Raw genomic sequence first — 25198 nt, 5'->3', positions numbered from 1 at the left:
TAATTCTCAAAAGAAAGAGACGATACTGGAACCTATCTGTCCAATTAATCAGTGGTTTCTCTTCTTCATTTTTTAATCAATCAATTCTCAGAAGTCATTTAATATTAGTTTGTGTCAATTATTTCATCCTCCATAATTCTAATGCTCAGAGCTATATATTATCTAGTACTTAGCAAATTTGTGCTTAGTATATTTAGATGGCAAACTATTAGCAGTCTGAAAATGATACCTAAAATTACATTATTAATGCATACTTTCCTTAATTGTGGGAAATGGTCCCAAGAGAGAACAATGAATTTTGGCTGCAGTTTGCAGGCAGAACTCAAACTCTTCAGAGTCACAACTTATGCCCACAAAACTTCCAAAATATGGCACTAATGCAACCGATGGAGAATTATTTGCCTAGCTTTTTAAGAGCCTGAACCTCAGAGATGTTATCTACCCATAAACTTCAAGGAATCAGCTCAGAGACCCACACGGACACAGCTCATATTCTGTTTCACTTGTCAAAGCATGACAGAAAGGACAGGCTTTTTTGAATTCCAGCATTATCCCAAATGGGGCAAGGATGTAATGGAAAAGATATAACAACATGTAAAAGTAACACAGGATTTCTTTTTGTTGAAAGAGTACTCAGTTTTGGGAAATAGTCCCTTCATGTTTCTCAACCAGACAGTTCCTTTATATGGTACTATGCCGCCATTCTCTCAAAAATACTATTTTCTGTAACTAGAGTAGAATTCTTTGTATTACTTTCTCTTAAAGCACTACAGCTTTCACCCCTATTTCTCACACGTCAGTTTGCATTATGAATGTTCCATTGAAATCCAGACCAACTGAGATTGTATCAGAAATAAGAGCTTAAGGTTATCAGAAGCTACCTGACATCTCTTTCAACAATTTTCTTATATTTGAAAAGCTTAATTAAAAATTCAAAAGTACTTTAATATGAGAAAATGGTGAAAAAACATCCAGTAAGTTTTTACTAATGCAAAGAAAGATTTCATATTCTTTTGGTGCTACAGATGATAGCCTCAACTTCCACCACTAGCAATACATTCAATCAGCCCCATCCCTGAAACATACCCCAGATCTCTGGCCTCGCACCTCACGATGAAGTACACAAAGGAAGAGCTGCTTTTTGAATAAGTCAATAGGAACTAAGTAAAACTTAGCTGGTTAGTGACCCTTTGCATATCTGTATTAAACCGGCGATAATCACAAAGCAAGGCATGTACAAGCACAGGACACCAACTATTTCAAGTTTTGTCATCAACAGCTTGCACAATTGTCACACTCGGTGACAGTGTCACCACAGCAGCTAAGGGGGGGCTGAAATTTCCTCTCATTCCTGAAGACGTTCATTCTGGCACAGACTAAGGAAGGTTTTGTCAACAATACTTTATCCTTCCCACCTTAAAAATTAAGTCTGAAACGTTTTTAAAGTGTTCGGTTCAAGGTAAAGAAATGGATTCAAGCCACAAAGTTTGCATTTAACCTAAAGGAATCTAAAATGGGACATCAGGTGCTTATTCCAGGCCATCTCCACTTCTATTATATAGAAGTTGCATTTTTTGCAATGACAGTTATCTTATTCTACAGCTATTTTCGACCTTGTGCAGTATAGCTTCTCCACAAAAAACAAGTCCAGATGTTAAGAAAGAGAAAGAGATTTTCTTGTTATCATCACTGGAGGGAAGAAGGGGAGATATTTGTTTTGTTTTGTTTTTACCTGAAATGGAGACTGACTGTTGTAATTCTTAATCTCCTTGTTGGCTCCCCGGAACAGCAGCACTCTTGCACAGCTCTCCTAAAAATTGTAGGAGGGTAAACCTGTTAATTATTTCAAGAAACTGTTTTATGGAAAATCCATATTTAACAAATCAGATTTTGCAGAAAATGTGTTAGTTCAAAATGCAACTTGACACTCATGTGGTCTCTGTCTGTTTGCAGGGAAAATAGGACTGTTTAAGGTACAGTAAACAGTACCCACAACGAATGAGCCTGTAAGCCTACTTCTAAAAAGTAAACAAAACAGTTTTACCGCTTGTATGCACTTATTTTGATTTTTTCACCTATCTTCAGTGCTAAAGATTTAATGTATGCAACACTGATTCTTTGGGTTTGGGCTTTGTTTTTTGGGTTTTGTTTTCTTTTAAAAGAAGATTTACCTGAAAATATTTGGGCTGGCTATAGATATTGTACGTATTGTATGCGTATTGTACATATTGGACTGTACTGACCAGTCTTGACTTCTCTCTCTTCCCTAAGAAATACTAACAGTTGCACCACAAATCCAATATAGCTTTACTACTTCTAATGATGAGAGGAAAATATGAGTTCAAGTCCTCTGAACTGATAAAACCTGCAAACAAAATCCCTTAAGATCAATTTCTTTTTGGACTGATACATTGTATTGCTCAAGTCACTAATCTGTGCTGTTGTAAAATATGACTGACTATAGTCTGCTAGAAAACCTCTGTAGTTCTAGCATATTTCTCAGAATACTACGCTTTCTCAAGACCCATATATAGCACTATTTCCTGCATGTCACCTTTAATATTCACCTTAGGACCTTATGCAGACCAGTTCACATTTCAAAGTATTTTTGTATTTCCTTGTTATAAACAATTTTATTAATTTTGTTGTGCTTTTCAGATTTTTAGTCGTTATGTTATGAAGTCCCAGCAAATAAGATATTTCAATGTGCTCCCTTTCATTTCTAATAGCAAATGCACAGCCAGAGAAAGTAATCATATAATTTAACTATTTTAGTGACATAACTGAAGTTTATTTACTAGATTCTCAGTCATAAGTGAACATGCGGAGGTTATCATTAAAAATAATTTTCTTCATTGTATTTTCTCATTTATCACGCCAGATTCTTGATCCCATTAAGTCTCCCTCATCACAGGGTTGTTCTAAATATATCTGGGAAGGAGGCCATCCTACCCCTCCACCAAGATTCAATACTCCAAGATGATGTCCTTTTGTCCACCTGCTTCCTATTCTGCGTAACAGACTGAAACAACCGAATGGGTCATATCTCAAGGCAGGATATTAGCAATCATCATAAATACAGTAATTTTTAAATGACGTACAATTAACTGATATATATATAAAAAACGATATAGTCATTTCCTTGCACTGAAATCTGCACGTTAGGCATGTTTTCTCGCCCCCTCTCAGCAGGGGAATATCTAAACTGATGTGTAAAAAGTCATAACGTTTTTCTAAAATTTGTTGTGTTCTATTAGTAATCATTCAAAAGGAGAAGTAAATGTGCTGCAATCAAAATGAAGACCTCCAGGGGAAAAGAATTAAAGTTGTTCTTATTCAGAAAAGAGTCACTTTTCCGAGAACTCTTTCTGACTGACTGTGGAGTGATCCATAATGTACAAACGTACATTATGTTATATTCCATAAGAATCACATTCCACTAGGTGCTGCTTAGTAAACTCACTGGAAATGTTAATAAAGCCTGTTAGTATTAAAATGCACAATTTTGTTTCGATCTAGGACTTGGAGATATAAATGACATTAAGAAACATACTGTATTTTATTGCCTGATTCATTTGGTTATCAGGATAAATGATTCAGTACTGCTAAACCAAAAAAGTTGCACAATTTAAAATTTTGCACTTGATTTACAAATGTAGCTTTAATGGTTGTATGCAGTACAACAAAAACTATGCAAAATCAGGGAGTTAAGGTTCTGTGCTGTTAAGGTTCTTCCAATCAATGCCATAACGCCTGTTCAGTCATAGCACAGCTCTGACAAGTGATTAACTTCTGATGCTGAGAGCTCAGTATTGTTCTTTCAGTATATCATACGTACACTGAATATGCAGCAGCTATTTGGCCTTCATAGGATTAAAAATAATTTTACAAAGTAGTGTGGGCTTGACAGTAGATAAGATTCAATTTCTTGTCCATGAGTGCTAATTAACTGATTTACTAGGACAGCAGTAGTCATATAGCATCCGATCCATTATCTGAAAGAAGGCGTGCTTCATCCCAGCATCTTTATCCACAAAATACAGAGTCATAAAATCTGTCTAGATTTCACTGAGTGACTGGAGGGGCCACAAAGAAAGTGAAAAAACAAGAATTTATTCAGATCAGCATGTAGCTGATATTCATGAAGACAGAATTACTGGCTTAAAAAGTATTCTGAGAAAATTCGCCAGGGAAGAGGGGAAGGCATAATCAAATGGGTAATGACTCCATCTACAGGAATCAAGCGGTAAAAAGGATACCACTGTCCTTCCCATTCTCTCCATCCAGAAAAGGTCAACCCAGTTCCTTCCATGTTGGCTAACAATACCCGTCAAGAAAAGGAACACTGAAAGAGTCAGAAATCATAGTCCACAGCACCCTGAGAAAAATTAGTAACTTTTTATTTTTACATTTCCCTGATTAAAGGAAACAAAATCATGATATTGTGGTCAAAAAGATGTTAAACTTCCAGTCACAAAGTCAAACCTAGCAACTGTAAAAATGCTTGAAAAACCGTAGATGAAATTTCAATGCAAGGCTCTTAAGTGTTGTATAGAATAATTTTTTCCACTGAGGTCAGAAGGAAAACACATTTCTACCTGAAAAACATGGTACTGCACAAGATTATCCCAATTTCTCCATCATACTGCGCAACCCTGGCTAAAAGCATATAACCTTATAAACATCCATAGCCATGAAAATATTGCAATAAAAGTAAAAAATAGAGACGAGCTCAAGTTTTTCAGTTCATATGTAGATTACAGTCCAGACTTGGAAATTCTTACTCAGCAAAAGTAAAGTGTACATTTTTAAGTATTTTTTTCAACAGGAATTACCATGAGCGCATGCTTATAGTTACCTGTGTTAAATTCCTGATGCGAGGCCTACATGAAAAATTTTTGTTGACGTGAAGGTGAACTTCATTTCTCTGCAAAGCTCTCTACGAATTTAGACAACTGCCAACTTACAAAAGCTTTGAATACCTACAGCCACAGAAGTGATCCAAGTTAAGCACAGAGACCCTTGCAAATCTTATCTTAACGTAGATAATTAACAGCCACAGGCCTGTTCAAGTCAGCTGGTACACAGCAAGCAGCCCACAGAGAAACTGCCCCCACTGATATGCTGAGCACTTCAATCAATCATCAGCATTGATGGGAAAGACTTGCAGGACTGGATTCTTATGAATTGATATCAATTATGACACAGACATCAAGTCAACGGTCTTGAAAAACATCAAATTACTCCCAAAATTGTCTTTTCAAAGAAGTTGAGGATATTTTAGATATATTAAAGGAATCTGCTTTCACAAGGCTTTTTCAGCTGAGATGGTAATTAAGAAGCAGATGCTTTAACAGATGTTTCACTAGTTACAATCATATCTCATGACTTGTGTTTTCTTAATTCAATGTAACATTGTATGTGCTGTGTTTTAACATAGTTGTAAAACTCATTCCCTCCCTGTCCCATCCATGCAAAGAGTATAAAATGCTATCAAATCAAAACAGTTCTGCTATTTGTAAATGACTACACAAGCTGTACACACCAGAGAATCAGACATCTGTGTAATATTCAGATATATTTTCACATTATTTTCCAGGTACTTATTTAATTCTAATCTAAGTTTTGGCAAAACAGCAGGAAATTCTGAGCAGGAAGCAAGTATTTAGATATGATAATAAAAAATGTAATCCAGTAATGCATTGTGTTGTTTTATTTTCAAATAAAAAGTATAATCTTGCTATTTACAATAAGCCACTTTATTTGTAATCAGTCACTAAAACACTAACAACATAAAATATTTTTTAATTAGGTCCCTTCTAGTTTTTTTTTTTTTTAATCACCATTTAAAAGCTGTATTAATAGTGAACCACCATTTAAAAGCTGTATTAATAGTGAACCAAATTCTTCTTTAGTGTAACTTGCCTCTGTAGATTCATACCAACAAGAAACCTACCCCAAAATATATTTATTAAAAGTGAGGAAACCACAGCTCAGGAAAATCTAACATCTAACCAGCAAACTTCTTCAATAGAATGAAGAAAGCCATTGTTTGCATGGATTGATATTAAAGATTTCAAGTTGATTGGTACCTCTGTTATGCCTTTTTTCTTGGCTACACGTCGTTCTCTCTCAGCAATGGTTTCCAGTCTCTGATGGACTGGACTCCCTGGACCCACCGTCCCACTGAGGCAAGACACCCCTCCCACTTAACGGCATAGAAAGGAAACTGAGCCTCTGACCCCGGACACCCTTCATGGTGAGGTCTGGCCCGTAGCTGCCACTGGGAACCTTTATGTCACATTACAATCCTCCTGCATTGGATCTGCAGCTAAATTGGTGCGATACAGGTGCAGAAGAGCATCAGCTCACCTGGTTGTAAAGGGCGCAGATATGCAGCGCTGTGTTTCCCGATGCGTTCTGCGCGCCCATGTCGGCTCCATAGAAGAGCAGGTGCTCTAGATGTTGGACGTGCCCATACCGACAAGCCTGTAAAGAGAGGCATTCATACTTTTGGTTATTACACAACCTGGCTGTAGCATGTAAGCGTTCCAGGTAAGCATTTTTTAGCAGAGAAGATTTTAATTTATTTAGGGCTTATTTTTTAGACCCACCCCTAGATTAGATAGAATGCTTAAAGACCAGATCTGTATACTTAACCTGTAGACTTCACGTTCTTCAGGTGCAGCGAGTCTTGTACCTAAGTACAGCATATGCTAAAGTATTTGAGGAAGTGCAATGTAAAATATCAAGAAAATACAAAGTTTGCTACTCTTCATCCATTAAGACTTGTAACTGTTTAATGTGACAAATAAATTGACAGAACGCGAATTTTTTGTCCCACAAATTTGTGAAAAGCTATCCACTAGATGGCACTAAGATGACCAGATTTCTGAAGCTGCTTTTAAGGTGTGAAAACAGTTTGGGGAAATCTGGCCAAAATAGTTCAAATAATAAACTTCCAGCTGCCATGATGTCAGTAGAAGTATGGTATACACAGGCCATTGATCCAAAAGAGGGAAAAATCAAATGACACTGTAAATCACCCAGATAAAATGTCAGACTTTGAATAGTTGGAAATAAACCTTTATGGAATGAGAATCTGCTGAAATTTGAAACTTTCCTGATTAGCAAATAAATTCAAAGAAAATCACAACATTTCCATTCATCAGTCTTATCTACTTGTCTCCTTTCTTCCTTATAGCACACCAAATGAGTATCTCCCAAACTATAATGTTTTTATCTTCATGCCATCTGAGATGAGAATCATTTCTATTTAATAATATGGAATTTAAGCTGAGAGATGCAGACATGCAAAACTATTCACTCTGTTTCAGATACGTACTTACTGCTGACTTCAGCGGGAGTTAGACCACCTACACATCCTTGCGATTTGGATCAAAAGAATTTAAAAACTTAAGTGTACTGCCCAATGTACAAACTAAATTTGAGACACACCTGGAAATGAACTGGATTTTCCAAATCCCAAAGTAGTATCCTAATCACTACATCTTTTCTTCCTCTGATTTTAGATTTCAACACACAGAAAAATAATATTTATGAATTATTTGCCAAAAAATGGAAACATTACGTTAGCTGAGAATAGAACAGGAACATTTTAACACCGGGCACCAGAAAGACATCATCCAACAGGGAGCAAAAAGACTAAGCAGGACCAAACTGTACCTGTGCTCCTGGCTGTGGGGGATATTAAAGCAGATGCACAACTACCAGCCGAGTTACCAATTCTGCCTAGTTTCTGAAAGTCAATCAACAGCTAGATATGAATGCACAGGTGTAATTACTAATATATCTCCTAAAATGCAACAACTTAATGCCAACTTCCTATTCTTACTACAATAAGCTTGAACTAAAAGCAGGACCCTCCCCACTGATTTTCTTCCTTTGCTAGAGCTTACTCAGCTTTCTGAGAGTCACTGGCGACAACCAGCGTGTAGGGGGGACACAGAGGGGGATATATGTCCCCGGCACGTTAGATGAGCTGTCTAACCCATTCGCTGGGGCTCCCCTCGACAGTCTATGGGAGCGGCAGGTATCTCTGCAGGGGGACATTCATCTTATTCCTGTTCTATCACAGCATGACCGCCACCAGAATGCCTTTCCTTTTCTCATTTACTACAAGGGTAACCCATAGCTTTAACTCCTACCGGTAAAGACTGTGCTAGCAAAATGAAACATAAACTTACGACCGAGTGTTTCCTTGCCAGGCAAGATAACTTTACCTTCTTCACACAAACAACAACAGATGGGACCGTAGTGTATCACCATCTTTCACACTTCACTGAGGAACGCTTATACCGTTGACTACTGAGAACAGACTGCCCATAATCCAGATGTAAACTTTGGTGATTTATTTAGGATTACAACCAATAAAATGGTTTTTGGAAAGCTTACTTTCATTATGAGAAGTAATCAGCATAAGCACATTTGGTTCAGTTTTCAAAAGAGGGAATTTTTCTCTGTATTTTCAGGGACTCCACATAATTCTCTGATCCATACTACAGTCACTTCTATTTCTAATAGGATCAAAAGAAACGATGGTAGTAAATTAATTCTTTTCATTTCCTACTAAAGTTGAATCCAAACAACCCAGCTCTGAACACCCTTACACACTTAAAAAGCTCAGATCCACACCCAAACCTCAGTATTAAAGCCATTCACCTTTTTTTCAAAAGAAGAGGGGTTATATATTAACATGACAAAGACATCCAAAGAAGGTGAACCTAGTTATTTGTCAGGTAACCTGAGCAGCCCTGTAAGGATGATTACTCTTATCTGTATTTATCTGATCACACTGTATCAGTTCATTTTTATGAAAACTCAGTAATTCATCTGTACAGAGGAAAGGCAGAAAATAGCTGCAATGACATTAGGACTGCTAGAATTTTCAGACTTTAAACTTATAAGTTACTGAGTTTATCACCATGCACAGACACACTAATAAAGTGTACTTTTATACAAGCATTATATAATATTCATACCTTTCTGGAGAACACCATAGAAAACACTTCAGAGAAAAGTTTTGCTTAGAAAGCTTTTTACCAAATATTACAGGTCTTTTGCAGAGATAAGATTAAGGCCTTTGGCATGGAAGGAAGTTTATCTTCCTGACAGTTACGGAGAAGCTGACCAAGATGCCAGTGCCTGATGAGTTCTAGCACCTCAGCTGACTCAGGATATCTGATAACCACAAACCCCAAAAGATTACTTTTTTTCTGAGTCACTTTTCCTTGTAGAGCACACGTCACCACGTTTATCCACCCCCTGAATTTGCAAGAGAGGGGAGGAAAACCCATGCACAAAGAACAAAATAAAAACCATTAGAATTTGAGTTGGCACCCACATAGGCAATGCAAACTGAACTCAAATTGTGAATTTGTACAAGTTCAACATCCCTCAGTACAACATACTGAAGGATCCTAGCAGCAGGATCCTGAATCCAAATCTTCCCTGTAAAGTTCACCAAAGACCAAGTACATCTAACGAAGGCATGAGAAGCATTAGCAGGGAAACTAAAACTGGCATCTAAAAAAAGACCAACTTACACTTTTCCATTGGAGTGTCACTAAGAGAATGCTAAACTTCAAACTTCCAAGGGCCCATTACATAAATATGTTTAGATGTCAGCTAGAGCTGCAGATTCCGCAGCAAAATCCATAGTAACCATAGGATTTCAGCGTTACAAAACGCCCTGGGAACAGCTTTCTAATTCACCACAGCAGGACACAAAGTAATAAGCAAACAGAAAAAGGAAGTAATTCCATGCGTCTATGTGCATGGACTAAACATATGCAAGGCATGGCCTTTAAAATAGTGTTTAACAATAGAACATACAAAGTACACCTTTTGTACTTATAATGTACAGGAAAAGTACATTTTCTGATATGGCTTCAAGTGACAAAAAGGTCATCTTTCCCACCTGATGAATTTCTTGCCATCCATTTTCATCTTTGCAGCTGACTGTGGCGTGTTCATGAAGTAACAGTTCACAGCAATAAGGATCCCCTCCCACGACAGCAGTGTGGTACAGTGGTGTCAGGCCACAGCTGTCTTTATAGTTAGGAGATGCTCCAAGCTCTAAAAGGGTCTGAAAGCAATTACAGATTGTGAAAAAAATATATTTTGGAGGGATTTCTAGCTGAAAAAGAACTTCTCTAACTGAAAAAGTAGTTACTAGGTTGATATTTCACATTATTATAGTTATTGCTTACTTATTTACAAGCTGATAGAATGGGCTGTGACAGAGATCAAGTTAAGGAATGACCTCAGAAAAATTAGGATTTAAAGGAATCTACAGGGCTAGCAAGGAAAGGATGAATGACGTTGTCCAATTTCCACCCTCCCATTAAGTTCAGGACTGGCATTTTGAAAATGTCACATTACCTTAGGAACACACTTGCCTTTTCAGTCACAGGATGCTTTATCAAAAATGTCATGAAATTTGAATATTTGTCAGAAGAAAATAGGCAAATGCCATAAACACAAGATTTAATCTCTAATATTAAGGTAATTTAAAAACATCAATTAGAATACAAAGAACAGAGAAAAAATGGTGTTAAGATTCAATGTGTAATCCATGCTATTGGCACCTGCTTTCAAAGACAGATAAGCAACAATAACACTATTCCTCTTTCCTCAGAAAGATCTTCCCCAATCTATCAATGAATAAGGTTACATTTCACCACTTTTTCTTCCAACCAAAAAAATCCACTTCAGAAACAAAAAGACCTTTTGTCAAAAGCAAATCCTAAGAGTTGAAAGCCACGAGAAAGCACTAGAACACACACATATTAGAGAATCCATTGGGGACAATAAGAAAATTAGATGAAGGCATTCTTCTCTACATACTTTTCTGTATAAAATAACATATAATCTGCTACTGAAAGCATTTACCTTGAGGGTTACTTGGTTCTTGGCTCTAGCTGCTTTGTGCAGAGCTGTCATTCCATCTTTGGCTCTGAAGTCTAAATGCGCTCCTCCATTTTTCAGAGCTTTTATCACTTCTACAGTATTGTCAAGCTGAACTGCCAAAGTTAGTGGAGTTTCTGAAGAAGAGAAAAGCACGCACAAGGATAAGATGAGTAAATTTATAAAATAAAGACCATTTGCTTTATGAGCTTTAAAAAAAGTTATGTTAAAATGCTGCTTGAAGAAAATCATAAATTATAAATATATCCCCTTGAACAGCAAAATCATGCAGATCCATTACCCTGAGATTACAAAGGCAGCAGAAAGAACAGGTGAGATTTAACCGGTTATATCATTTTATGTTGAAGAAAACCAAGGTATTACTACGCTGCAAGTTTTATTGTTCTGACCTCCACTTTCTAGGTCATGATAGTTGGGGTCCAGTCCTCGGTCTAACATCTTTGTGATTTTTTCCACTGAGAGATGATGGACGTGATCCATAAATTTTCTCAAATTAGCCTGAAAAAAGGAGTGACAAATGAATTATCCTCTGATTGTAGAAAGACATTTTTGAGTAAAAGTGAAATCTTCTGTCAGTATGTATCTATTGCCATTATTGAACAGTGCTAATTTACATTCCTGGAGAGTCTGACTTTATACGGAGAGCGCAAACCCTAGAGTTTGTAATACTCAAAAATCAAATACAGTAGGAAGATTCTGTCATGTCCAGCTTTAAGGAAAAATGACTAAAAGATTCATTCAGTATGAAATCAGGATGGTGTAAGGTAATCATTACTATTCTAACCTGCAAATGAGTCTAACGACAGAGATGAGCATTTTTGCAGCATGCTGAAAACATGTTGTATTAATGTAATAAAGCTCATTTAAAATTGCTTGTATACATATGGAAGAGTCAAACAGGGATATTTTTCTAGGACAGAAGTTTCTACATCATAATGCACAGATCCCTGTTGGTCCTGGGAGCACATGCTGTTTGTCCTTCAGCAATTGGCCCACGTGGTGGTGAACTTCTTACTGCCAGTTTCTCAGACATGTCACTTTACTAAGTAGGCAATCGCTAACTTCCCCAGGAAATTGGGCATACCTTTGTATGAAGCTTAGCCAGCTGCTTTTCATCAAGATTGAACTGTTTGTACACTCTCTTCTTGTACCGAAACTGACAGAGAAACAAACAAAAAAAAATTAAAATGTCATATTTTATTTAAAAAATAATGTTAAAAAAGTCTCAAACCTTACCAGAACGCATCACCCGTTAATGACAACATTCAAGAAAAGCTTAGTATTTCATTTGGAATGTGTACTGATATTCAGCATTATGCTTAACGTAGTGTCATTAAAGTTTTACAGCTCGTATAAGCAAAATTCATATCTTGTATAAATATCCTGAACTCAGTGGAGTTGTACGGGAAATGAATTCAGCCTCTAGAACCTACACAAATTAGCAAGAATTACTGTGAAAAGAGTTTTTCCCTAAGGGTATGCCTACACTTCCATTTCTAGTCTCAAACAGAAAGAAGAACTGGAATGGCATGTTAAATCTTAAAAAAAAAAAAAAAAAAAAAAAAAAAAAAAAGTATTTCAAAATATCAGCTTAGCATGTCTGAATTCAGAGGGCGGAGGGGGAAGGATTCCTGAAAAATCCCTTAATCGACATAGGCACAACTTACAGATGGAAATAGCTCTCCTCTAATCTTTAAGAGAACCAGCCCTGTGAACGAGGTTCATAGGACTGCCTTTTTTCTGGCTGAAACTCATTCAACATGTTATGTTGAGCAGTTTGCTACCCTATTGCTAGAAAAGAAAGATCTATGGTAAATTCATGGGCTTTACAGAGTTATAATTCACTGTTCTCTAATACAGCCCCATTCGCAGCCAATCAGGCAGCTACGGGCTCCTCTCTGATTCCCTGGCTTTGATTTCGCAGAGGCTCCGCCGCGGGCCCGTCCCCGTGCCCTACCCCGGCCGTCTCGCCGCCTCCCGGGGCATCTCCTGCCCCCCGGGACCCCTTCCCGCGCAGCGCAGCGGGGGAGGCAATGCCCAGCTGCAGCACGGGAGGCACGCGCAACGGCGCGTGGGGTACACACGCTGCTCCATCAGAACAAATACAGCAAATAGCTTCTTCGAGGACGCTCGCTCCTCTTCTCTCCTACAGAGAGACGATCTGCTGTGATCCCACCCTCCGGTTACAAACTTTTTCAGTAGGCAGGATGCGCTCCCCAGATCTACAGCGGCTGGCAAAGGGGAGGGGAAGTGCTGCGGGTGCCTCTCAGGACAAAGCCTTCTCACCATTTGGCCCGTAATTCTTTTTACCGACACAAGGAAAAATACGTTAAAATTCCGTTCTTATTGCATCTCTTTTAAAGTATTTGCTTTTACAATATTCCTGTTTACCTAAGAATCTACTGTAGTTGTGAGCACGCTAGAGCTTTCTCTAAGCTAGTAATTATAGGTTATGAACAAAGCCAAAAATAAACCTCTGTTTACTAGGCAGAATTCAAGGAATGCAATGCATTTGGTGGGTAAGGAGACTGCACTGCATGAGGCTTTAGTATCAGCTTTTCAGCAGAACACTTAACCCTTGAATCGCAATCCTTTACGCGCAATGAATGCCGCTAGCCAACAGTGAACACCAGTGAAACTGAATTCTGTAGCAAACATGACAAAAAATAGGGTGGCTATTTAATTTGCTTATGGCTATAATATTGACATCAGTGACTCTCAGAAATAATCTGCTAGATATGCTAGGACTCAAAACTTTCTCTCGACCCTGCTTTTTCTTACTTTAACCTGTGTTATACTGGGGTAAATCTATTAACTGCAGATTATTACTGGGCGATGTACCACCATACAAGCAATACCAAAATTAACTGGTACTAGTCTTGTGCCCAACGTCCTGCTACACCGTGTGGCTCAAAGCGATCTAGCTCTGCTCTGCACCTGCCGAGCGCTACAGGATTTCTGCACAGTTTATGCCCCAGCCGCGCAGCCCCTCTGCTTGCACAGCGAAGAGTACTTCTTTCTTTCTCTCTCACGCACACACGTGCACGCACGCACACACAACAGTCATAGATGGGGGGGGGGGCTTAGCTGAGACAAAAAGTTCTTTTTTGGGAGAAAGTAAAGGTAGTAATTTCTACCCTACTCTTGCAAACCAAGTCAGGGCCCCAAAAGCTCAATTTAGAACATTTCTGTATTAAATCGCTGATTGTTTTGCTGAGATATGCCTCTCTTGCCCTTCAGCAGAGGAAAACCCTAAAATGGTTTCCCAGAGAGTCCAATTCTTTGCAGCCTTCCAACACACGGAATAACTCCACCAAGCAAACACCAGCGCATCTGTGAGCAAGGGTTCGAGTTCAGACTTGCTGATCACTACTTCCCAAATGCAATTCCTGCACATGCAGAAGCCTCAAATACAGCTTACAATATAATTTGTACCAAAAGAATATAAATGTTTCAGATATTAGAGCTAAAAATACCTCTAAGGAAGGAACTCCCTTATTCACTGGCTGTGGGTATTCCCTAAGAAGCCGTTCCTCATCCAAAAATTTTCCATCTCTACCATTGCTTGCAGGCTGGAACAGTCCATAATTCAAGACATCTTTCAAACTCTGATTCAAAGTGCACAAAATTCGTTGCTTTGCAACCCATACTGAAGCTTCAGGGTTAAATCTAATGCATTTCTGCAGAGAGAAATGATAAAAAAAAAACATGTAAAACAATGAAAAAACAATTTAAACAGTATCTTACATTCTAATGTTTACAAATTTAGTATATATTCAATAAATCTACATATTCCATGACAAACATGCATCAACAAAACTACATGTCAGACACTTATTCCTCTATAATAGCCAACGCACAAGCACTATGAAAACAGAGGACATTTCAAGTCCTTCTGCAGGTATCAGAGAGCATATTCTTCCTCAGAGACAGAGTGTCTTTACACTAAACCTCTTAGAAAAGCCAAGTGAAAAGGATGTTACAAGATGCTTACGTAGCCACTTGATTCGAGGCTGTTCTGATGCTCGGCGTGACCTACGACAGCTCCACAAAACAAGTATTCAGGCAAGAGATTAACTCAATTGAAGCTACATTTATCTTAGGATAGGAAAATTATAAGAAAGGAACTACATGATGTGAAGGAGCAGAGGACCTGAAAGCCTAGAAAATTCATTCCAGCCCAGCATTGACAACCTGACAACGTATCATCAGCAGTGAAAAGCACAACCAGATTCTAAAGGACATGAAGGACTTTTGAATTACAACCATTTTTAATTGACCAAACACCGTGGTCAACCAGTCCTGTGTATACATTCACTTTATCAGAAGAGTCGACTAGCCAGTTTTGGATAACATGACATATTCAAGATGAGCAGTCTGGCTCTGTTTCTGTGAATTAATCCTCAGATAGCAGGACTATCAATGGACCCTGATAATGAGATATCCCCTATTCATCGCTACTGCCTAGCAGGAAACCATATCACCGAAGCTGCCAAGATATCATCTCGTGCAGGCTTTTACTGAATAAGTACGGTAGGCTCATGAATATTGGGTCCTGCCCGGCTCTACTATGTCTGGGGCATGAATTATTAAAAATGCAACTCAGTTTGCCTTTCACAGGTTCCTGCATGAACTGCAGTTTTTCTGATACAGCTCAAGTACTGATGTTAAGATATTTGGGGATGTGCAAGGGAAGAGGGAGAGCACCAGGCAGCTGCAGATGCTGAAGAATAAAAGCAGAGACCGTGGCAGCAGACTCCCAGAAACACCCTGCTTGCTCTGCTGCTACGTTTCCTCTTCCTCATCAGGTGGTTTAACTCAGCACTGTGTCACCCTGCCCGCTACCAGCCTCCACTCCGCCAGTGCTCATCATTTCGGCTCCACTCGCAGCCACTCCTTCCTGCCTCTTCTGCCTTTCCTCCCTCCAACGGCCTATTCTTTTCTTCTGTGCTTATATTATAATCTCCTCAATATTCATCTTATTGGCTTCAAACTTTCATTGCAATAGGCTCAGAGATGCTGTGATCTAGGAAACAACAGGTAGCTTTAATCCTTTGTGGTCTTTAATATTAAAGATGTGTTCAAGGGATATATTAGATTCAGCTGTAATTAACGTTGACTAGGAAACAGTTTTCATTCCCATTACATTCCTTAAATTTCAGAGTGTTTTGTGAAAAAGTTTTTTTGTTTGTTTGCTTTGTTTTTTTAACAACAGTAGCGGGAAGGAGAAAGGGAGGCAAAAGGATGCACGGGCAGTCTTCTCAACCCAGAACAGCCTGGCTGTTCAGACACTCACTCAGCAGCGAGGGCAACCAGTTCCAATTCCCCGTGTTACTTCAGTTCCATATCTCACTCGCCACATGGCCCTTACACTGATTCAAATTCCTGTTTATTTTAACAAGCAGTTCTCAGCAACACAAAAAATTGTCAGTTACAAGGTATGTCATGAGATGAACATCCACATGCCACACAGTATGTTATGAAGAGACATCCTGAAAGACTGTAAGAAGTGATATTAAAAAAGGAAAAAAAGCAACAATAATTTTTAAATCACATTTTTTTTTCCAAGTCTTATGTGAAATTATTATGTGAAACAGATTTTTTTTTGGACTGGTTTTGGATTGCTTTGATTTGAACAATACAGAACACTAACTCCTGCTCGCTGTTTGACTAAGTCTAATTCTTTTTAATGAACTTTGAGAATGCAGCACGCTGTACTTTGTTGTTAAACTTGAAATGTTTCAATTTGCACAAGCCTGACATTGCCACATTCATATAACCAGGTCATAATATCTCAGCCACCTTGATCGGACTGAAATCTCAGTGAGGAATTCTTTTTGTGTAGTAGGTCTAAGGCTTGTTTTAAAATCAGCTATCTAATAACAATACCACTATTATATTTCTACCACACTAGCTAAAATATTTTATAGAGTCCTCAGTAGCAATATAAACATGGAAACACTTTGAAACTACAGCTTTTCACATCCCTAGCTTTTCTAGTGATTCACAAGAAACAAAAATGTGCTTATTTTAATAAATGTTGATCCTAATTACCAATGCCTATTGGTAATTTATACTGAATTGATATCACTGAGTTAAAAACAAATCAATTTCTTACCAAAATGCTAAATCAAACTAGTGAGAAAAGTGGTTATTTACACTTTCCGTGAACCCAGACAGGACGTAAAGGGAGGCTCTTACTCTTTCTCACAGGCAGCTGCTGAACAAGAGGATAAGAAGGACCAATGAAATATTGCATAATCTTTTTCAGTTTTTGTTGTTTTCTTTTAAACTAGTTTGCCTCTGGAACACCTCCCCTGTGCTGCTTCTCTGCTGGTCTGGTTTATCAGGCAGATGTCCCAAGAGAGACACCACCACAGTTACGCTCTCCACCATGTAGATTAGTCCTACACCTTCTGCCATGCTCTCTACCATGAGGAAACCTCAGCTGAATCACAGCCGGGTCCATACGCAGATCGCTTCAGTTAAGAAAGAAACAGAACTCACTGGATGCACATCTTTCTACGTCTAATTCTTCACATCCGCATTCCTACAGTCACAAGGACAGAGGACACAAGTGTGTTAAATCATTTACATACCACTCTAGATTTTGCAAAGAGAACGTTAAAAAAGGAAACAGAAACGACTGCAGAAAATGCCAAAACAGAAAAGCAGAATGGGCTGGTCACAAGGCAGACTTACTGTTCCAGGACAGTGGCTCTAGGCAGGTAGATAATATTGGTATTTCTCTGCAATTCCACAAAAAAAGTCATAGCCCTTACTCAGAAGGCATGAGATGTTTGAAAAAGTGGAAACTTGCATTGGACATATCTAAGCTAACAAACTTCTTTCATGTGGAAAAACGTTATTCTGTTTGCTGTTTCTTCATAATCAAGGTTCCTGGCTGCACAGGCAGAGGGATGCAAGAAATCCCAATTTAAGTCATAAAATTCCTTACATCATTCTCCTGTATGATACAGGACAGATATATGGAAGAATTTGCACAGGGTTCACATATTTTTTCCTTTGTGATTTCTCTGCAAATATCTTGCGAATAGTACTACCCGCTTTTATGATGTGCTACTTGCTTTTGTGATGTGACACGTTATGTTCTCAACTTGCAGTCACAAAAGTTATAATAATCTGTATTTTATGTTCCTTTAAGCTAAAAAAATTTCAATTTGATTTTTCTATTAAAAAGTCTCCCATGCAAAGGCATTCCCCAAATTCTGCCATGTTTGTATTTAGGAATACAAAGCAGCTTCTTAATTAAAATAGATTCTAACTAATTTTTATTTACACTAAAACGGTTTTCATTTCCTTTCAAAAGTCAGGCCATTTTCTTATCTGCAATTACTACTCTCCTCCATAAGCAGCCCTCCAAAATAAACTATAGCAGCACTTTGTCTCTTTTGCTACAAACTGGCTTATTTGATGCACTTTTCTTTGCTGTCCAACCTTTGAAAACCTTTTCAGCACAAGGTCCATACCTAATGACTACCTTCAAATTCCAGGCTCTTCTGGCAGCTTTTTCTCTAGTTCTAATTGATGGGCATTGCCTTTCACATCAGAATACAGTTATCCTGCACTCTGTAGAATGACAAAATCCTGCCCTTGCTTTCATACTTACAATCCCAAAATTTTTTCTTTGGGTTTAAAAACAAAACAAAACAAAAAAATCCCCAAAAAACCACTCTTCTCCTCCAAACCTTCTTTGACAAATTATTCTTAAAACACAAAAAAAACCCTTTTTCATCATTAATCCAAAGCTAATATGCTATTATATTCAGCTTAGTACAGGCAAATGCATGTTTTGATTATTTTATCAGTCTAGCACTAATAAACCGACAATCTGATATTCACAATCTGACCAAAATGTCCCTTTTACAGCTGTATGTGTACTTAAAAAGCTATAACAAGGAGACATTCTGCAGTGGGACACAAAGGTTTATACAGCCGGTAAAACCAGAGCAAGCTTCTCGAGGACAGGAGAGGAGTGCCCACAGCCATCATACACCTGCTCCTCCGGTGATGGAGGATTCATGCGGGGGTGGGGGACAAAAGAAACACGTCAGAGGAGGTGCCGGAGCACAGCGGGAAGGATTTTACAAGCACATCTGCTCTATGGAGATTCATTCACACCTAAATAATCTCTGCGTAAAGGAGGAGCCTGCAAATGCAGCCACCAGAGAAGTGAAGTGCACAAGAGAAGGGGATTCACCTCCTTGATACCTCACACGTACCTAATCAGTACTTGGCTGGGCATTAGTTCCTAAACCCTGCTGAAAACTATTTTCAGTAATGCATCAAGATATATTGCCAATAGTGGAATAACAAGAAATCTGACACCAAACTCGAATCTACCTCCTGCCTGAGGGAATCGACGGCTCAGCGGGCAGACGGGAGGGAGCCTGCTCTCCACTCGCTGGCCTGAAACAGCTGCTGCCCTTTCACACGGCCACAGAAAGACGTTAGGCAGCTGGATTACTTTTTCCTTGCATCAGCCTGTTTAAAGGGAACAAAAGGCAAAAAGCCTAGGACCAAAGTTTAATTTCATGACAGAAGTCAAGCTTGACACGTATTCTGAATTGAGTCAAGGCCATTCTTTGGTAAAATTTCTTGGCAGCCCATCTGAGAGAGGGCCATATTTGAACTCTTGAGTACCTCCTCCTTTCTTCAGGATCATTTAGTTGTTCAACTGAGCAGCACAGATCAAGGCAATGGAAGAGACTATCCTCTTGTTAAGGGCAACATCTCCGTAACTGTGGTGACCACAAGCAAATAAGGCAGTAGCTGAGTCAAGAAATGCTAGACAGCTTCTTGCAGCAGGATACCTTCAGTGAGTCATTAATAAAAAACAGAAAAGAGGTCTCGTTTTGTGGCAAAGAAATACATATGAAAATTGAATGAAAACATATCTGGAAATTACAGGTGTGATACCTATTCCACCTTTTTGTTGCATCCCAAGCACAGACAAAATGGGATAGTTTGCCTTTAAGGCTAGCTAGCTACCTACACTATAAAAAATAATGAAACAGACCTATTCAAATAAGAATCAAAAAAAAGAAAAAAAAAAAAGAAAACCTGAGTGGCTCACACAATACTGTCAAAACAACAATAGGCCACTAGGAGTCCAAGTCTAGCAGCAATACATCAACCAACATTGCTTGCTGAAATGTGAGAATGGGGTTTTAAATATGGGCGGTGAGAAACACGGGCAATTATAGTCTTGCATTCCTAGGCACTGGTGAGACTAAGTTGCTAGGTGCAACAGTAACACTGGAAGGAAGGAAAAAATATAGCTCACTCACCCCAGCTAAAGGGAAGATATTAATTCAATGGGAATAACGTTCATGACACAGAATCTCTGAGGAATAACATTTATGCATTCAAAAATCTATCAACAACACATCTTTTTCATCAGGCTCATGAAGATGTCAATCATACAGAACTGCACTGTGACAGGAATCATTGAAAAAACGCTCATACAGATGCCTCCAAAATGCGATCATCAGAATACCAAAATACAAGTGATCCCTTTTGATAGAAGACATCAGTATCAAAGACATGACAAAGAAAAAGTGGAAAATGCAGATGACAGTTGGGTGTCATCAAAAAGGGGGGGGGAGGGCAAAGCATTCATTTTGATTTATGCTTGGTGTTCATCTTAATCCTTGGAGGCGCTACTTTCCTTCATCAAAACATACAGAAAACACTCAATGCATGAGATGACAGGTCAAAAATCTCAGCCTGGCCACGCTGGAATCAGCAGGCAAGTCAGATCACCAACCCAAAGCAGGGCAGCAGAAGAGATGTCAGGAGCACCCACAGTGCTTCCACCGTCAAACTGAGGATAAAGAGAAGGAAGATAACACAAAGCAGCAAAGGACCATCAGTCACACAACCAGACACAGGAGACAACACCTGTGAGAAACTCCAAGGAGACTCTGGAATAGATCTGGGGCAGCGGAGGCAGCACAGACTGGAAACAAATAAAAATGGGGGCTTCCTACGCTAGAACGTGATTCAAGCTGCAGTCGTGACAACGGGGTTGCTATCTTCCTAAAACAAGAATCCCATGAACTAAAGAAGTGCCTTATCTAGGTAAGGAAAGCATGGAAAGGAAAAGATTCTTAATCCTAAAGGCCAATGAATACTGGAAAAAGCAAAGTATTAGAAAAGATACAAAAACATGTATAGCAAACAGTAGAGGAAAATTGAAAAGCAGTTAAAACTGAAGCTACTGCTTTACCACATTGCCAGTTATCAAACAAGATTTTTCAGTCCTGGAAATTCCAATATTAATCAAAAAAATGGCTCAGTAAATGCTCACAAATGAAGTGGAGCAGCAAAACAGATGGGCAGAAAGCATTTCAAAGAAGTCCTCAACAGACCCAATCCCATCTCAACATCAGAATTCAATAAAACATGCGAATCTGAACATGTTGATTTGAAACATAATCCTGAGGAAGCGCCTAAGCACAGGGCAAAACGAAAGAGCAGAGCAACCCCCATGTGTTGATAACAAAACTCTAAAAACATTCCAAATAAAACCTGCCTGACAGATCTGTTCATGATGTGTGGCATTTAGAGAGTTCCTCTAAACATAGAAAATATATCACTGTCAGAATATCATGAAAAGGAGATTTTCTTAACAACAGCTACTGGAGAGGAATCACACTACTTTCAGTTACAGAGGAAATCACTCATAGTATGTTACTACGTGAACTGAGAAAGGACAGGGATACGACTCGGAGAAGACTTATCCTGGACTCAGGCCACACAGATCCTGCGAGGTGTCCGACGCACACTGCACACTTCCCAGAGGACAGTGCCCAACAGCCAGCTCCCCTGGTCCTCCATGCCCAGAAGACATTTGACACCGCGTGCAGAAACAGCGGCCTTTCGGCACATGGTAGGCAGTTGCCTTGGGCAACTGGGGGCTGTCAACTGCCAACTTTGCTTATGGAGGAGGAAAGACCCAAATGGGTCACAAATTGGTTCTGCTGACACCACAACATCAATATTTGCTGCCCCAGACATGGGGCATCCTCCTTCAAAATTCACAATTGAATTTTGCCTACCCTGCCGAGAAACCTCGAACCACCTTGGTGCACAGTCCTATCACCCTTCCGCTCCGCCAACCACCGACGCCGTGTCACCATTGCAGGATTTGGGGATCTTTGGAGATACTGCCTTTTAGATACCACTTCAAGCACAAGATAAAAAGTTATACATCCCACTAGGTGAAGCAAACAGCACACACGCATTTTCCAAATACGAGGGAAGAAAGGTCTCTTTGCTTAGCAGGATTAATTTTGAGCAGGGAGAGTGGTTCAGACCTGCTCACTCCGTATCCTCTGTGCCAACAGAGAGGAGCCACCACTGCTGAGAGAGGATAGACTTGTTACTGTGATTTAACAGCAACGAGTAGGGGCCATTAACAAGTTCGAGGTCTCTGTGCCAGGTATAAGAAATAAGTTTCTGGTTGGAAGAGATTACACTTGTGTCCTGTTTCCATAAAGGATCTATTAATGCTAAGCCTCCTGGCTTAATAAGTCAGGAAATTAAATGCTGCATAACACCACTTTTTTATTCACTGTTCTATGCACATGTGTTTGTGAATATCAGGGGCTTGGTAATTTTTATGATTTCAGGCAATCTTTTAACTGCTTATTAAATATTCTCCTGTGCTAAGGATGACACTTAGCTGAATACAAATGATGAACAAAGGCACTAAGAAATGACTCTTTCCACATAGTATTGTTTTAATACATTGGATTATCATCTGAACTAGAAAGGAGACAAAAAAGAATTGATATAAAAACTGAAAAATAAGTCTTCATAACAGCTTCATATGAGCTTGACAAGGCATATAATTAAGTCATTGCAGGTGATTAACATCTTTAAAGTTTCAGGTCAGAATAAAAGGACAATAAGTCAAGTTTCCTACAATAAATGATACTTTATAAAGTCTTCAATAGCAGCACATTCTACCCTATGATGCTGCGTGTTTGATTTTGTTCATACAACGAAGTAAAGATGATTTACACCATGGTCACTGTAGATGAGCAAACTTCCCTATCAAGTGAGTTTAGCTATACTTACAGCTTCACAGTGTCTAGTTTATTTAGAACCCTGAACTTGCCTTCTTTTGAACTAATATATTCTTGATTAGAATTCCTAAAAACAATAAAGAATGAAAATGTAAAAGTAATTTGATGCAATTTCATTCTCCTTTGATTAAGCAGCCCAGTTTTAAAACACTTCTTATGTTTAATTATACAGCAAATGGGAGTGTACGTTGGATTTGGCTTGTAGCTGTAACATCTCATGAACTACGATCTTCTAGCTTTGCTACACTGCATTTAATCTATCAGTCTTCCTTTTTGTAAAACTGAATCTAGATTTCACTTTTTTGCACAGGAGCTTGTAGACTGATGAATTAGATCAGAAATAGATCATCTGGTATAGAACCATTCTAAACAACTGAGTTACTTTTCATTAAGACTTTACTGAAAAGGAAAAAAAATACTGAAAAGTAAAGCAATAAAAATGAACAAATGAAACCCAAATCCTAAAGTACATGTTTTAATTCATTTCCTGCAGAAAATGAATTTTCACAAAATAATTGTTTCAAGAAGAAATAGAGAAATGAAATGAGAGGTCTTCAGGAAGTTAATATCTCTCCATTTTTAACAGCAGAATAAAACTAGTAAGTAAAGCTCATCCTTCTGTTTTACTGGGTCTGTTCACCGAGCAGTGAACAGAGTCAAAGATGCAGCAGGCTGCTATGATCATCAAGAATACCCTAACCATGTCAAGACAGACCTTGTTTTGACAGAGGACTTCCTTAGAGGCAAAATACTTCTAAATTTAAGATGTACAACAGTGCTCCTTTCAGTCAGCGTTGAAACGTCATCACCCAAGATGATGACTGCTTCAGCCAAGACCTAATAAAAGTCCTCCACGTGGCTCACAGCAACCACAGTCCTGCTCTGCCCTCTGAAGCCCTCCTGTCTGGCTCATGTCCCATATCATCTCTTCCTCATACCACATGAACTAACAGAATGCCACTATAATTTCAGCAGAAACAGGTTCAAGCCTCATCTCAATGAACTTTTAAATATAACAACTGGAAAGATAATACTCCCAGCTTCAGCACAGATATCTGAATTTCTGCAACACCATGCAGATTCAGCTCTAAAAAAGAGCTCTACAACCACACCTGAGGCCACACTGTCAAAACAGCTCTTTCCTGTCAGCCTTTAGACAGGCCATCTCTATCACTCTGAAAATGATTTTAATTAAAAAGAAAGGAAGAGTTTCATCTGAAATAGACCTTCAATGGCAGCACGGTATGATGTAGATCTTAAATGGCAGCGCAAAGGGATGCGGCACACATCCATACACAGAATGGGTTTTTATAATCATCTTTCTAACCAAAAGTCTGATGACTACCATCAACCGCAAATCCAGACAGCAGCATTCAAGAAGGCCCAAGCCAATTCAGATAACTAACCCTAACCTTGGACAATTTGAGTTCTAGATAACATCAGTAAATAATTCTCAAGACATCTTCCAGGATGAGAATGTTATTCCTGTTTTAACATTTGTAGAGAACAATGATTCTTTTACTTACAAAACTACAATACCAAACTTTTTAAACTTTGTTTTCCTTACTTTTCAGATAATGAATTTTACACATTCAACCACAGAGGAAATGCATCTCAATAGCTTCTTGCTAGAGATAGTGAGGAATCTGGACTGTAGATTTCTGCTGCAAAAGGAGCACCAAAGACTTATTTTTATTTAAAAAAAATGTTTTTATTATCATGTACGCCAATTAATCAGACAACTTTAAGCAAACAAAATGTCTGTTTAATTAGTTCCTGTAAGACATGTAAGAGATTAAGTCTTTTGTTGAAAATTCTCCATTTTCATCCAATAGACTTAGGGGTGGGGGATATAGCCATTGGTCCACAAGTTAGCTTGAAAAGGGTTCCTCTAAAGAAAACAGAAAATGTTCACTTTAACATCTCTAAAATATTTCCAATATAAGAGTAAGTGAAGAGTAGGTGGGGAAGAATAAAATCATTTCATAATACAATGCCATGCTTTCTTCTTCCTCCAAACTGTGTGTGTTGATTTCATTGGGTGGCAGCCTGAAAAGTAGCATGGTATAGTACAGGCATAGAGCCAAGAGAGGAAGGAAAGATTTATTTCCAGTTTTCTCTCCTCTTCTTCA

At 38.6% G+C, this 25198-nt stretch overlaps 1 protein-coding gene across 4 annotated transcripts in view; it reads right to left on the bottom strand.

Annotated features, from left to right (window-relative positions):
- Positions 1–25198, bottom strand: part of SHANK2 (SH3 and multiple ankyrin repeat domains 2) — a 374573-nt gene that overhangs the window by 291093 nt on the left and 58282 nt on the right. For all 4 annotated transcript variants that reach the window (XM_064512811.1, XM_064512809.1, XM_064512810.1 and 1 more), the window contains 7 exons: positions 14427–14630; positions 12035–12106; positions 11340–11448; positions 10915–11066; positions 9941–10108; positions 6373–6489; positions 1733–1810 (listed from right to left, as the gene is read on the bottom strand). In XM_064512811.1, the coding sequence (XP_064368881.1) occupies positions 1733–1810; positions 6373–6489; positions 9941–10108; positions 10915–11066; positions 11340–11448; positions 12035–12106; positions 14427–14630 (900 nt within the window). The remainder of the gene's footprint in view (positions 1–1732; positions 1811–6372; positions 6490–9940; positions 10109–10914; positions 11067–11339; positions 11449–12034; positions 12107–14426; positions 14631–25198) is intronic.

Source organism: Dromaius novaehollandiae, chromosome 5 (genome assembly GCF_036370855.1).
Source record: "Dromaius novaehollandiae isolate bDroNov1 chromosome 5, bDroNov1.hap1, whole genome shotgun sequence".
NCBI lineage: Eukaryota > Metazoa > Chordata > Aves > Casuariiformes > Dromaiidae > Dromaius > Dromaius novaehollandiae.
The sequence above is the reverse complement of the archived record's forward strand: the minus strand, read 5'-3'. Positions and strand labels throughout refer to the sequence as shown.